The following is a 13,876-nucleotide window of genomic DNA, read 5'->3' as shown; positions in this document are numbered from 1 at the left end:
CCAGCGCGTACTGCTCGACGTACGAGAGCAGCGGCGGCGCGCCCGGCTCCTCGCGGCCGCGCAGCTCGGTGCTGCAGGTCGGCGCGCGCAAGCTGCTCCGCAAGGTGAAGACGCCGGTCGAGCTGGCCAAGCGGCAAAAGGGCGTCGCGCGGTACGTCGACCCGTCGATGCTGCGTGTGACCGCGATCCGCTCGTGCGCGATCGACAAGGCCAACGGCCCGTGGCCCATCCCGATCATCTCGGCGTCGGAGGACCGCATGGCGGCCGTCGAGCAGTACGGCCTCGGCGAGGACGGGCCGCCGCACGAGCTGTTTGCGAGGCGGCTGGCGCGCGTGTACCCGGCGGGCACGCGCGTCACCTCGGACAACATGTCCAGGACACGTCCACGACATGTCCGAGACATGTCCTTAGGCGGGCACGCGCGTCACGTCGGACAACATGGACCCGCTCCCCTCCTGGCGGATGGGCGCGCAGATGGTGTCGCTCAACTACCAGACGAACGACACGCCCGTCCAGATCAGCCGCGCCCTCTTCGCGCTCGACAACGGGTTCGGCTGCGTGCTCAAGCCGCTGCTGCCTCCGAGGGCACCCGAGATGACCCGAGACGACCCGAGATTAGGTTCGGCTACGTGCTCAAGCCGCCGGAGCTGCGCGGCGGCGGGGGCGGCGCGGAGTGGCCGCCCTTCCGGCCGAACCTGCAGCGCTTCTCTGTGCGCCTCCTCGCCCTCCACCGCCTCCCCACGCGGAGGGAGCAGCGCCCGGCGCTGGAGGCGGCGCCGCACCACGCCTACGAGTCGGCGCTGAGCGGCGCGTCGGCGCCGCCCGACCCGGCGGGCCCGATCAACAACGCCACCATCTCGGTGGAGCTGCACGCCATCGGCGGCTTCTGCTGCGTCAGCCGCACGCTGCCCCTGCCCGCGCGCCCGGCGCAGCGAGCCACCGTCTCCGCCTCCGCCGCCGGCAAGTCGGCGCGCCACTCCACGCTCCACTGCCTCGCCGCCGAGCCGCGCGCGACCGTGCTGCGCGCGTGCGTGCACGACGGCGAGACAGTCGTGGCGTACGAGGCGGTCGTGCTGGGCGCGCTCCGGCCCGGCTACCGCTCGCTCTCGCTGCGCAGCCGCCTCGGCACGCAGATCCGGCTCTGCTCGCTGCTGGTGCACATCGAGCGGGGGGAGGAGCCGAACATGTGGGCGGAGGCGCGCGAGCTGCGCGAGGCGCTCGCGCAACGGGACGAGGCCATCGAGCGGCTGAACGCGGAGCTGGCCGCCGCGCGCCGTGCCGGCCCGGCCGCTGCCGCCAGCGGGGAGGAGGAGGCGGCCGCTCGGCCGGCCAGATAGTTAGGCGCCATCGAAGCACCAGCATGCGACTTGTACGAGAGGGGTTTATTGGGGGGGCCAACCTGCATGCGGTTAAGCGTGCGGAGTAAGTACTGTATACTCTGTATGTACGTACTGAGACACCACAGCCACTTGTGGATCACCTCACTGGCCTCTCAGAGAGACGTCAGGGACACCTGGCTGGAACAGAGCCTCTCGCGCGACTAGGCGAGGAACTCGCACACGCACTCCTCAGTCGCACACGGCGAGATGCCGTGCGGACGATCTTGCGCCACACGCCGGGGCGAGGGCCGGTTCGCAAGTTTACGCGGTGAAGCCGGTGAACTTTGCGTCGTCGTCGCCCTCGTCGTCATCGCCCCACATGTCCTCGTCGTCGTCGTCCTCATCCTCGTCTTCTTCATCTGTGGCGTCGGGGGGGATAGAGGTCGGCAGTGCGTCTGAGGTGAGCGAGGGTGCTGCACATGGGTGGGCAGTGTGAGGCGCGTTGGGAGCGAGGGGATTGGTCGCACCGTCATCGTCCGACGGCGGCGGCGGCGAGGGGGGCGGTGGCGGCGGCGAGGCGGAGCGAACGGCCTGGACCAAATCGCCAGAAGATACGGCACCGGTCAGCGCTGTAGCCAGCGTGATTGGCAGTGCCGCGGTGAGGCGGCGCCTGCCGGAGGGGACTGCGAGACCGACCACCTCGTAATTGGCCCCGTTCAGGGCGATGAAGTCGCCCACCTTGAGACCTTCGACGTAGCAACTGACGACAATGACGGTGTCGCCGGTGCTGGCGTCCTGCGTCAGAGACATTCCTGTCCCTGCCGAGCACTCCCATGTGTCGGACGGCGGTAGTGGCGGAGGCGACGGCGAGGCCGACGGCGGCGGCGGCGAGGGAGGCGGCGGTGAGGGGGGCGGAAGGGGGGGCGGAAGGGGGGGCGGAAGGGGGGGCGGCGACGGCGAGGCGGACGGAGGCGGCGGCAGAGGCGGCGGCGGCGACGGTGATGCGGACGGCGGCGGCGAGGGAGGCGGCGGTGAGGGGGGCGGAAGGGGGGGCGGAAGGGGGGGCAGAGGCGGCGGCGGCGACGGTGATGCGGACGGCGGCGAGGGAGGGTACCCCGGCGGGGCCGACGGCGGGGCCGACGGCGGCGGCGACGGCGAGACGGACGGAGGCGGAGGGGAGGGCGGCGGCGGCGAGGGCGAGGCGCCGAAGGCTGCGTGGATGAGCTCCATTGTCTCCTGCGGAAGGGGAAAGGTCCGGGGCAGGCGGCACGGTGAGGGGTGAGTTAAGCGGCCTGCTGACAAGGGTGGGGAATGGGCAGCAGCGGACGCGTCTCGCGGCTTCCTCGATGGCAGCAGCTGCACCTGCGAGCGGGAGTAGGCAGGCGGTGCGAGGCTGAGGGGGGTACAGAGCTGCTCGCGCGGCGAGAGAGGGCGCATCGCGTGGTGGCCGGGGGTGGTGAGGGGGCGGCGGGTTCCGTGAGCAATAGGCGTCGCGGGGGTCTAGGCGTGCAGCTCGCGGCGGCATAGTCGGGCGCAATGCGGCGCGGCAAGCGCGAGCGGACGAGGAAAGTGCATGGTAAGCCTCGTGTGGATGTCAGGCAAAGGCCGTCGGGGAACGTGCGTGGGGTGCTAAGTATTTTCAATCAAAAAGAGCGCCTTCAGCGCTACTCTATCGAGGTCTCGCCGAGGGGCAATTTTTCGTTTTTCACCGACGTGGTTCCACCAATCACGCCTGGTTTAGCCCAGGCTTGATGTCTGTTCTGCATATGTGCAGTTGGGAGTTGCCCGACCCCGAGCTGCTGTGTGCTGACTGGGCCTCCATTCGCGTCCTGATTGCGGAAACGGGCCGCCTAGTGCAGCATCACTAGTACAACACGCAACCACACTGAGAGCTCCACACTAGCCGGTATAGGCGAGAACCGACGGCGTCACGGTCGCCGGAGTGGACGCACTGCACACACACTGTGACCGTGTCGACGGTGTGACAGTGAGCGACACAATCGTCGGCGCCGCGCTATCGCGGCGCCCCGCAGTCTACACGCCTCAGGCGCACCCCTGAACGCGCCATGGGCCCCTCTCTCACCCCTGAACGCAATGCGGCGCGGCAAGTGCGAGCGGACGAGCTTAGTGGAGGGCTTCCTTGGGATAGAAGGCCGTCAGCGGAATGTGGGGTACATTGGGGGACATGGGGTACAGTTTTCCAAAAAAAAGAACGAGCGAGATTTAGCCGAGAACGAGCGAGATCTAGCCGAGCTCGACAAGCACCTGGCGGTGGTGCTTCGAGCGTGGTCCGTTCCTAGGGTGGAAGACCCATGTACACTGAATTTTTGTCTCTCAACAGTGGCCAGGGGCGGGGCTTGGATTTTTGCCGTCGCCAGTCGACCCCCAAACTTGATCGAGATGAGCGTGCGCGGGTGCCGGTCGCCGAGCGTCTCTCGCTGCCCCGCTAGCGCCTCGCGGTACAGCGCCTCCGCGCCGTCCAGGTCGCCCTTGGCCTCCAGCAGCTGGCCGAGGTTGTTGATCGAGATCAGCGTGTCCGGGTGCCGGTCGCCGAGCTTCTTTCGGCCCGCCTCCAGCGCCTCACGAAGCAGCGGCGCCGCGCCATCCAGGTCGCCCTTGTCATACAGCAGCATACCGAGGTTGTTGATCGAGGTGAGCGTACTCCGGGTGCCGGTCGCCGAGCGTCTCTCGCCTCGCCTCCAGCGCCTCGCGAAGCAGCGTTGCCGGCCGCCGAGCGTCTCTTGCTGCCCCTCCAGCGCCTCGCGGTACAGCGCCTCCGCGCCGTCCAGGTCGCCCTTGGCCGCCAGCAGCCTGCCGAGGTTGTTGATCGAGGTGAGCGTGTTCGGGTGCCGGTCGCCGAGCGTCTCTCGCTGCGCCTCCAGCGCCTCGCGGTACAGCGCCTCCGCGCCGTCTAGGTCGCCCCGGTCATGCAGCAGCATACCGAGGTTGCTGATCAGCTTCGAAGTCGCCCTCTCCGCCGGCTCCATCCGCTCCAGCGCCGCCCTCCCCTGCCCTGCCAGCGCCCCCCGCAGCAGCCCAAACACAGCCTTGTTGCACTCTGTCAGGCCAACCTCCCGCTCCAGCTCGCCCAGGATCTGCTCCGTGTCTTTCGGGTTGCGGCACTCCGCCTTGCGCACATCCACCTGGGACAGCTTCTTCGCGATCGACTCAAAGTCATCCACCAGCGCCGTCTCGAACGCCGCCTGCTGCTCCGCGCTCATCACCACCTCGAAGCGAGCGCCCGACGCCTGCGTGTGGAACACCTCCTTGATGCAGTACGCGCGCAGCAGCGGCTTTGGGGCGTACCACGGCTCCATGAGCAGAACCGTGTGGCCGACGGCGCGGACGCAGTCGCCGAGCCGCTTGACGTCGTTCATCGAGATGCCGAGCTGCCGCGTCGACTGGCGGATCACAAAGTCACAGACCCAGAACTTGGTGTCGGGCGGCAGCTCTGGGTGGAGCCGCAGGTACTGCCGCAGGGCGTCCACCAGCGTCGCGAGCGGCGTCTCGAGGAACCAGCTCACAAAGACGGTGGCGACGCCCACACCTGGGTCGCCGCGCTCGTACAGCGTCTCGCAGTACGCCTTGCCTCCGTCCGCCTCGCTAAACCTCGAAACGAGCCACTGATTGACGTAGCCGTTGAGGGCGGCGTTGGCAGGGACGCGGACGCCGTTGATGGTGGGCCGGTTCTCGTTGCACTGCTCGACGGCAGATATATTGGGGAGGCCGGCGATATATTCCTCGATCGCGTCGACAGTTAGGCCGAGGGTCAGCCGCTCGGGGAGATTGAAGCTGGCGGCTCTGTGCGAGACGAGCGCTTGCGCTCACCTCTCTCTCAGAACTCTTGACGGCCACACGCTGCTGCGCTGTCGACTCGTCTTCTATGACGTCGTCACTCGGCTGTCTTGCTTCGTTGGCGATCATCACCTCCTTGACGCCCTCCCCCGCCTCACGCTGCGCTTCCGCGACCTGCGCTTCCGCGGCCGAGCTCTCAGATGCAGTAGCTAGCGCAGCCCACTCGTATCACGGTCTGGGTTTTTTTCTTTTCATCTGCACCCACTTCCTTTCTAGATACATAAAAGTTGGGAAACCGGAGCGCACAGAGAAAACGGGACTCGGGCTCGGAGGAGGCCCTGCAGGCGGCGCCACTCTAAAATATGCGTCGGCCGTCTCGCCTCGCAACAGCATCAGAGTGCCATGCGCGGATAGAAGCGCTGACGACGGGTGAGGAGCTGTGACACCGCTCTCGAGGGGACGCCCAGCCGCCGAGGGCTCTCCTTCTCCCGCCTCGCCGCCCGAGGCCCCTGTGTCGCCGCTCAGACGATGGCCTTGTCCCACACGCACGCTCCGCAAATCTACATGTACGGCTTGACTAGCTCGAGCTGGCGCTCCTCGCACGCGTGCACGAGGTGGTCCGCCCAGCCGGGGGCGGCGACGCCCAGAACCCTCTGCGGGCCTCGGTTGAAGTAGAAGAAGTATCCGTCGCCCGCGTGCTTGGGGACGTCCGGGCTGACCGTGCAGAACATGGTCGTCGCGGCCCCCTGCGGGATGCTCTTGCGGAAGGGCGCGAAGGAGAGCGACTTGTAGAAGAGCGTCCCTGGAGGGGGGAGGCGGGGGTGGAGGGGGCGAGGAGGGTGGAAAGAGAGGTCGGGAGAGGGGTGGCGGGGAAGGTGGCGGAGGGAAGAACGTGCCCATCCCCTCGTTTTTGGCGAGCAGGCCGGTCTCGATCACGCCGGGGTGGACGGCGCACGCGTAGATGTTGGCGCCGCGGTATTTCTCCTGCAGGTAGCGGGCGTGGAAGGCGTCGATCGCCTTGGTGACTGCATAGGTGCCGAGCTCGTGGTACTCCTGCGTCAGCGCGGCCGGGGACGCGGGCGGGGTCAATGCGCGCCCGCCCCGTGGAGACTTGCGGGAGCGCTGGCGGCGCATCGCAACCGTCGCGTGTGATGGCGGCGCGCCTCCTTGGGCACGGGGCACTTGCTCAGGTCGATGGAGGTGCACATGGTGCAGGCGGCGGACGAGAGGATGACGATGCGAGCCTCGGTCGCGGTCTTGGCGGTCTCCTGCGACATCGGGTCTCCTCGACTCACGGCGGGGCGGTCTCGGTGGCGCGAGGGGTGAGGGCGGCGGCGGCGGCAACGGCGGGAGGAGGGCTCCTCGATCTTTGGCAGCAAAAGCTCCGACATTAGGAAGTGGCCCAGGTTGTTGGTCGCAAACATCGACTCGTACCCCTGCTTGGAGGGCTCCCACTGGGGCGGCGCCATGATTCCCTACCATCGCAACGGTGCGCTCGCGAGACTCGACGCAGGAGTCTTACCACGCGGGTGGTCGCACCGCGTTCAGGATGAGGTAGTGCAGCGGCAGCCCCAGCTTGAGAAAGTCGGTGACGAACGGCTTGACGGTGGTGAGGTCGGAGATGTCGACCTGCAGCAGGATCGCCTTGCCGGTGGTCTTGCCGCAGCACCTCGGAACGAGTGAGGTTGTTTCGGTGAGCGTGGTGCCTGTGTCTATGTGGCTGTTACTACCCGGGAGGCTGGCACGCTCGTGCGCTCGAGAGGCGATGGACCTGTCCCGGGTAGGTCGGACCTGTGGACGTGCCCGTCCTCGCAGGTGTGCGTGCCCTCACCCGAGTCGAGCTTGTCGAGGGCCTTCTGAGCCTTCTCGAGGTTGCGGACAGCCCAAATGACCGTGCAGCCGTAGTGCCTACTCGAACGCCAGAACCGTAGTTAGCCTCGAAACAAGGGAAGCTGGCCTCAGGACCGCACGCACATGAGGACACGCGCGTTTTGCAGACCGAGGCCGCTGTTCGCTCCCGTGATGATCGCCACCTTCCCGCTCAGCGCGTTCCGGTCCTTGCCGAGGGCCTCCACTGCGACTTCCTCGACCGTCTTCCCATTGTTCGTAACCGCTTCGTACGCGATTTGGCCGAACATGGTGAAGAATTGGCGGATTGAAGAGACAGCGCGGAGGCTGGGATCGAAGAGGTACTGGTGAGCCATTCGGAGCGCCATTTTGAGGGCGAAGAGCTCCGTGCGGAGCCTCTGCATCAAGGGCATGCTGCTACTCGTGCTCGCTACTAGTGCTCGCCGCTGCTGGAGCGTGCGCTGCTGCGAGGTGCGCTCGCTACTAGTGCTCGCCGCTGCTGCGAGCGTGCTCGCCGCTGCTGCGAGCGTGCTCGCCGCTGCTGCGAGCCCCCCGGGTGCTCGCCCGGCCGTAATCAGCCAACGACAGGGGGGTGGGGGAAAAAGTATTATCCTAACGGTGTGGGGGCGCGGAGGGCTTGTTGGCGAGCCAAAATGGTGTTTTCCGAGGCGCTGCGCTAGGCTCAGAGCGAGTTCGCGCTGCGCTAGGCTCAGACGGCGAGTTCGCGCTGCGCTAGGCCCAGACGGCGAGTTCGCGCTGCGCTAGGCTCACAGATGCGAGTGCGCTGCGATAGAAGAAAAAAACAGCTTCGAAACGACAACCGAAGGGAGGACTGTGTAGTGTAATCATGTGTCAAGAATCACGTGCTGCTGCTGCTGCTGCTGCTGCTGCTGCTGCTGGTGCTGCTGCTGCTGCGCGGCGAGCGCCGTCGCCGAGGCGGGCCTCGGCGGAGAGCGCGATTATGCGGCCTTTCCCGCGACCCGCACAAAGAAGAGGCGCCCTCCGTCAGCCTCGACCTGCCACCGGCTCGCGTCGACCGACCCGGCCGCGTGCCACACCTCCACAGCCCAGTGCGCCAGCCCGCAGAAGTTGCCCGTCGCCTCCTCGATGCCCCACCCCGTGGGCCACGCGGCCAAGGCGGTGCCGAGAGGCGGCGGCGGCGCCGCGGTCGCCTCGAGACGCGCCGCGACGGCGTCAAAGGCGATCCGCCTCGCGCCCGTCGCGGCCGCCTCGGCCAGCAGCGCCTCCCCGGCCAGCCGCGGGAGGTCGCCCTCCGTCTCGAACCAGCACGACGAGCGGCCGTCGGCGCACGCCTCGTCCCACGCCTTGAGCTGGCGGACAAAGGCCGCCAAGCTCTTGAGGTGTGCATACTTGCGCTCGGTGTGCGCGCTCGCCATCTTCAGCCGCGCGTCCTCCCACCGCCGGCTCGCCATGCCGGGCGCGCTGTTGACGTACCTGCGACGGAAGGGGGGGGGGGGGGGGAGCTCAAGCGACACGCGTCGCGAGCCAGGAACACAGAGCCCCGCACGTGATCCGGTCGGCGTCGATCGCCTCGCCCAGCGCCCAGTCCGAGTCCTTCTCGACGCGCGAGAAGAGCGTGTAAATGAGGCCGAGGAACAGCTTCTCCATCGAGATGTGGTTGGCGACGTGCGCGATCATGAACTCGACGTCCTTGCTGTCGCCGAAGCTCCCCCCCTGGGTCTTGTGCGCGACCGTCGCGTACCCCGCGCGCAGAGGCACGCCCGTGCGCGTCGCGTGCCTAGATCGTCACTGCACCAAAGTCAGGGCGCGAGCACTCACGGTGACGAGCAAAGTCGGGCATCGAATTCACGGGGCTGCGAGTTTTGCCGATGCGGCCAAATGCAGTGTGCGCTCTCGAGTGCTAGTCGGAATGCACGGATCTGTATTCTTTATCTAAGGCTGCGTTCCCGGCGCGCTGGCCCGTCGCGCCCGACTCGTCCTTGCTGAAGCTGCGGTTGACTGGAACGGGGACCCACTTCTCGCGGCCAGCGCCGCGAAAGAAAGCGGGGCCGTCGTAGGCCGGAAAGCTGACGACGGCGGCGACCGGAAAGTGCTGCGGAGGCTGCTCGCCGGGCTTGAAGAGGAAGGCGACGATCGTCCCCCGCGCGCCGTTGTTGAGCTTGAAGAAGACGCACTGGTTCTTGGTCAACACGGTGGGCGAGCCCACCGCGCCCAGGAAGGTGCGAGGGATCTGGCCAACCTCCTTATCGGGGCCCTTTGGGGGCTGGCCCTGCGTCTCGGAGGGCACCACACACACGGGGTGTTCCGTCGCCTTGCGATGCTCCTGCAGCCGCTGCGCGTTCATCTCGTTGGTTGGCGCCCACGTCTCGTAGACGTCGAGGACGCGCTTGCCCGCGGCGGCCTGCCGCTCGGCTGCCGGCAGCCGGTGCCAGAGGCGCGACATGCACTGCTGCCAGTGCTCCTGCGTCGCCTATGGTATTCGAAGAGGGCCGGTCGGTCCTGAGGGCACGCGCCGTGCTCTGTGTGACGCCAGCGCTCGCGCGTCGCCTCGCCGCGGCGGATGGCGAGGAGGCGCGCGAGCAGCGCCGCCTGGTCCGGCCCCTGGCGCATGGTCTCGTCGAGCACGATCACGTCAAAGCCCTGGCGGCGCAGCTGCCAGCCGCGCTGCGCGATCGGGCCGCGCGACGAGCCCGGCTCGAGGTGCGCGCCGCCACCCTCGGAGGCGGGCAGCTGCCCGTGGTCGCCGCACAAGTTGGCGGCGGGGACGCCGCCAAACGAAGTCAGCTGGCGGGCGGACGGCGGCAGAGACGAGAGGCACGCCTGGCCCAGCCGCGCGTCGATCCACGCGATGTCCTCGGACGAGATCATACCGTCCTCGTCCAAGTTGAAGACGCGAGCCGCGCGCCTGCCGCGCTCGCCGGTCAGCCGCCGCAGCCGGTCCATCGGCTGCGCCCCGAGGGGCGCGTCGTGGACTGTGAAGGTGGCGCGGTGCTTGCGCGGCACCTCGCCGGCCGGCGTGATCGAGTGCCACGTCCGCCCCCCCGGGTTAAGCACCGCCGCCGACCCTGTGGGGGCGGCGTTGATCACCGCCAGGTTGTCGTTGAAGAGCCGGCGCGCAAAGAGGGTTACTCCCTACCAGAGAGGTGCGCCGTCCCAGGTCGGCCGAGGTGCGGCCGAGGCGCGGCCGAGGCGCGGCCGAGGCGCGGCCGAGAAGCGGACCTTCACGACGAAGGACTTGCCGACGCCGGCCGTCCCAAAGATCTTGAGCCGGCTCTGAATCGGATACTCATCCTCGTTCTCCGCAAGGCCGCCCTTCGCCTCGGCCGCACGCTCTCGCTCCCAGGCGTCAAGAAGCGCCTCAAAGTTGATGCTGAGGGCGAGACGCTGCAGCGCGTTGGCGCGGAAGAAGGAGGGCAGACGAGGCAGCGTCGCGCCCTCGCCCTGGCGGATGAACTCGCCCGCTTTCTCGCGCCCGGCAAGCGAATCAAGAGCCTGCCCGATCCCCGCCACCGCCTCCCAGTCGAGCACCGGTCCGCCGTCCGCGTTGAGGCACTGGATGCCGTAGTCGTGCCACGAGGTAGCCCACTCGGGAAGCCTGCAGTCCTCCGCATCGATGGTGCCGAGGTCGCCGTCGTCGGCTGCCGCCTCGAGCCCAGCCTCACCGAGCGCTCGCGCCTGCGCGTCCACCTCCTCCGCAAACCCCTGCCTCCACTCGCCCCTGTCGTCGCCGTCCGAGTCAGACTCGTTCCAAGCGGCCCCTGCACCGCCGGCGGCGAGGCCGTCGCCAGGCGAGGCGCCGTCGTGACCGCCGCCCGGGCGCGCCCGCCCGCGGGCAGCCTTCGCCGCCTCGGCCGCCGCCTTGCGCTCTGCGCGACGCCGCGCCCCCTCCACCTCCTCACGCACCATTCGGATGCGGCCGGCGCGGGTGGGGTCGGGCGGAAGCCCCTCCGACTCGAACACGGGCCCCGTGAGGACAACGTCGTCCGGCAGGAGGAAGGCCTGCCCCGTCTGCAGGCCCTCGGGCGGCGCCGCGCCGGCCGCCAGCGGAACCGCCTGCACCGGCCGCCTGCACCGGCCATCCGAGGCGCGCGGGTCGGCCACTTGCTGTACAGCCTCGCCTGGCGGCGCGTTGGAGGGAGCGCGCAGGCCAGCGTAGGGCTGCGTCGGCGGCAGGCGGCCATACCCCTCCGTGGAGGCGGAGGCCACCGGCGCCTCGTCGCCGCCCTCGCCGCCGCCCTCGCCGGGCTCGCGAGACCGCAGAGCTGGCGGCGCCGAGGGATCGCCAGCGGCGCCACCGGAGGCCGCCGGCATCGAGGCCGGCGGCGTCGACGACGGCGCCGGCCCTGAACGTCCCAGAAGCACCTCGTCGGAGTCGCCGCTGCGGCAGAAGCAGCCGTAGAGTCCCGGCGCAATCTCGATCTCGCGGATGTCCTGCATGACGAGATCGTCGAAGCGGCCGAGCACCAGCCTCGCCTCCATGGGCCACTCCGACGAGCCCCATCTGCGCGCAAAGACGCGCAGGGTGTCCGACGCGAGCTGTCGGGTCTCGCGCCGCTCCTCCTCCGGCTCGCCCGGAGCCTCGAGCGCGACAGCGGCGGCCAGCAGCGTCTCGGCCTTCGCCGCGCTGAAGCGCTGTCCATTCACTCCATGGAGTGGGAGCAGCGAGATGCCAAAGAGCATCAGGCCGAGGTCGTAGTAGATCGCGACGCCCTCATCTGCGTCGTCGCAGAGGACTACACGCGGCCAGCGGGGGACCAGCTCGGCCTGCTGGCCCGCCGCTGGGTAGCGGAAGATGAGGTACCCGTCTCTCCTGGCCCGCAGCGCCGCCACCACGCGGTCCGTCGCCCGCTGGCGCGCGTGCCGCTCCGCGGCGCTGTCGGGGGCGCGACACCGGACCGTGCCGATGTAGCGGCCTCCGCCCGGCGGTGGCGACGGCAAGCGGGTGGCCGCGGCGAGGTCCGGCGCCGCCGGCGCCTCGAGATCCATCGGCTGGTTGCCGACCTTGGCACGAGGCGCATCGTCGGTGCCGCGGTCGGCGTCGCCGCCTCCGGTGGCAGCAGCGCTGGAGCCGGCGCCGGCGCCGGTGGCAGCTCCGGCGGTGCCGCGTCCGGGCGGAGGCGGCAGCGCGTCGACGGCGACGCCAAAGAACTCTCCAAAGGCCTCGCGAAACGAGCTGCAGCCGGACTTGAGGTCGTCAGCCACGAGCCAGTGCCCCGGCGCGTGAATCCGTAGCTGGTCCCGGCAGTACTCCTCCTCAAGCGGCCAGCTCGGAAAGCAGAGGTGGCCGGTGAAGACGGGGAAGTGCGAGTGGCCGCAGCCGCACTTGTCGCCGCAGCGCGAGACCCAGTCGAAGAGCGAGATGTGCGGCGCCTCGGCGCGACGCTCGGGGGAGAGAAAGCGCTGCAGCGGCGTCTTCTTGGCGAGCGGCGCCTCCTCGTCCGTCGCGTCTCTGTCGAGCATGCGCCACCCGCTGAGGCCGCAGAAGTTGTGGCGGCGCGTGCAGCGGACGAGGGGGATGCCGAGGAGGATGACGTCGCAGCAGTGCACCGGCCAGTCGACCATCCCGACAGCGCGGCGGAGCAGCGAGCGCGCCAGCGCGCGCACGCTCGAGTTTGCGTCGGCGGCCTTTGCGAGGTCGGCGTAGACCTTGATCAGATCGTCGGTCGAAGCGGCGCCCTTGCAGCAGTACTCGTTGAGATAGCGGTCGAGCGCCTCGCACTTCTCCTCGAGGACGAGCTGCGTGTCGGAGTTGCCGCCCCAGTCTTCGAGCACGCACCGGATGTGCTGGATGAGGAAAGGGTTCGCGCGAGGCCCCGCCACGCGCGGGTGCTCGGCCGAGCCCTCGAGCCGCGGCTCCGCGTGCAGCTGCTTGCCGGCGCCGCACTTGGCAACCTCGTCAAAGTCGCCGAAATGGAAGCGGCAGGAGCGCTTGCGGTAGCGCTGCCCCGCGACGCCCGTGCCGCCGTCGCCGTCGTCACGCTTGCGCTTTCCCGCGCCGCGCAGCCGCACCAGCGGGCCGAGGCACGTCGGCGTGCAGCGATGATGCGCCACGGTGCGAACGAGCTTGAAGTAGCGACGCTCGCGCCCGCGCAGCCCGCCGCGCGCCACCTCGCCGAGCACGGTCGTCTTGAGCGCCAGCTTGGCTGCCGCCGGGTCGTCGTCGCCCGCCTGGAGCAGCGGGGGCGCCAGCGAAACGTAGCCGGGGCTGGGGGGCGAGGGGGTGGCAGCCGCCGCCGGTGCCGCCGTGGGAGCCGAAGGAGTGCCGAGCGGGGCGGCGTCGCCCTCGTCGAGCGGGGGCGCGGGCGGAGGCCTCCCGTGTCGACCGCCGGCGCCACCGCCCGAGCCGGCGCCGGCGGCGCGGCGTGGCGGGGCGACCGCTGCGGAGCCAGCAGCGGCAGGAGCGAGGCGGTGGCCGGCGGCGCGGCGTGGCGGGGCGACCGCTGCGGAGCCAGCAGCGGCAGGAGCGAGGCGGTGGCCGGCGGCGCGGCGTGGCGGGGCGACCGCTGCGGAGCCAGCAGCGGCAGGAGCGAGGCGGTGGGAAAGTGTCGCAGCAGCGCGTGGCACTGTAGCCGATCCCAGCCAGCCCCACGTCGCCAGCCCGGCGTCCGGCAGGCTGGGGATGCCGCTTACGGGCGTGGTCACTATGCCGAGGAGTCCGGGGCGCTGCTGCCCGAGTTTCTGTGCCATCCCCCCCCCGAGAATGAACTGGCCATCGTCGAGCGAGGCGTTGCTCCGGTTGGCGCCCCACACGAAAACGTTGTCGGCTGAGGCCTCGCTGGCGTCGAGCCAAGCCGTGAAGCGCACCCGCCGCGGGCCGAAGAGACTGCGAAGAGCACGAGCCCGCTCCCCGATGAACGCGACGAGCAGCTCGAGCGCGCCGGCGCCGTGCGCCCCCCACTGCCTCCTGGCGTGATTGCTACCGAGCGCCGTGC

At 69.5% G+C, this 13,876-nt stretch overlaps 5 protein-coding genes across 5 annotated transcripts; 1 reads left to right on the top strand and 4 right to left on the bottom strand.

The window, feature by feature from the left end:
- Positions 1–26: 26 nt before the first annotated feature.
- EMIHUDRAFT_250462 (hypothetical protein) lies at positions 27–1,426 on the top strand (the record flags this gene model as incomplete). Its single annotated transcript, XM_005757135.1, has 4 exons — positions 27–353; positions 475–558; positions 867–1,154; positions 1,379–1,426. Coding segments are annotated over 4 exons (747 nt in total), but the record flags the coding sequence as incomplete, so codon positions are not given.
- A 114-nt stretch (positions 1,427–1,540) lies between these two features.
- On the bottom strand, positions 1,541–2,129 carry EMIHUDRAFT_250461 (hypothetical protein; the record flags this gene model as incomplete). The annotated part of the gene is made up of 2 exons (XM_005757134.1): positions 1,541–1,567; positions 1,917–2,129. The coding sequence occupies 2 exons, from the start codon at positions 2,127–2,129 to the stop codon at positions 1,541–1,543; spliced, it is 240 nt and encodes a 79-aa protein (XP_005757191.1).
- Positions 2,130–3,712: 1,583 nt separating this feature from the next.
- Positions 3,713–4,273, bottom strand: EMIHUDRAFT_44826 (hypothetical protein; the record flags this gene model as incomplete). Its single annotated transcript, XM_005757133.1, has 1 exon — positions 3,713–4,273. A coding segment is annotated over one exon (561 nt), but the record flags the coding sequence as incomplete, so codon positions are not given.
- A 1,119-nt stretch (positions 4,274–5,392) lies between these two features.
- EMIHUDRAFT_460231 (hypothetical protein) lies at positions 5,393–7,531 on the bottom strand. The gene is made up of 7 exons (XM_005757132.1): positions 7,089–7,531; positions 6,906–7,022; positions 6,654–6,783; positions 6,476–6,589; positions 6,278–6,382; positions 6,011–6,167; positions 5,393–5,916 (listed from the first exon to the last, which is right to left on the bottom strand). Exons 1-7 carry the CDS (start codon positions 7,373–7,375, stop codon positions 5,675–5,677), a joined length of 1,152 nt encoding a protein of 383 aa, XP_005757189.1. The 5' UTR covers positions 7,376–7,531; the 3' UTR covers positions 5,393–5,674.
- Positions 7,532–7,730: 199 nt separating this feature from the next.
- On the bottom strand, positions 7,731–9,545 carry EMIHUDRAFT_446630 (hypothetical protein). The gene is given in 4 exon segments (XM_005757131.1): positions 7,731–7,834; positions 7,853–8,417; positions 8,491–8,721; positions 8,891–9,545. The coding sequence occupies 3 exon segments, from the start codon at positions 9,385–9,387 to the stop codon at positions 7,922–7,924; spliced, it is 1,224 nt and encodes a 407-aa protein (XP_005757188.1). The 5' UTR covers positions 9,388–9,545; the 3' UTR covers positions 7,731–7,834; positions 7,853–7,921.
- Between the last annotated feature and the right edge of the window lie 4,331 nt (positions 9,546–13,876).

This window comes from Emiliania huxleyi (assembly GCF_000372725.1).
Source record: "Emiliania huxleyi CCMP1516 unplaced genomic scaffold EMIHUscaffold_928, whole genome shotgun sequence".
NCBI classification, from domain to species: domain Eukaryota; phylum Haptophyta; order Isochrysidales; family Noelaerhabdaceae; genus Emiliania; species Emiliania huxleyi.
This window is presented reverse-complemented; position numbering and strand designations above follow the sequence as displayed.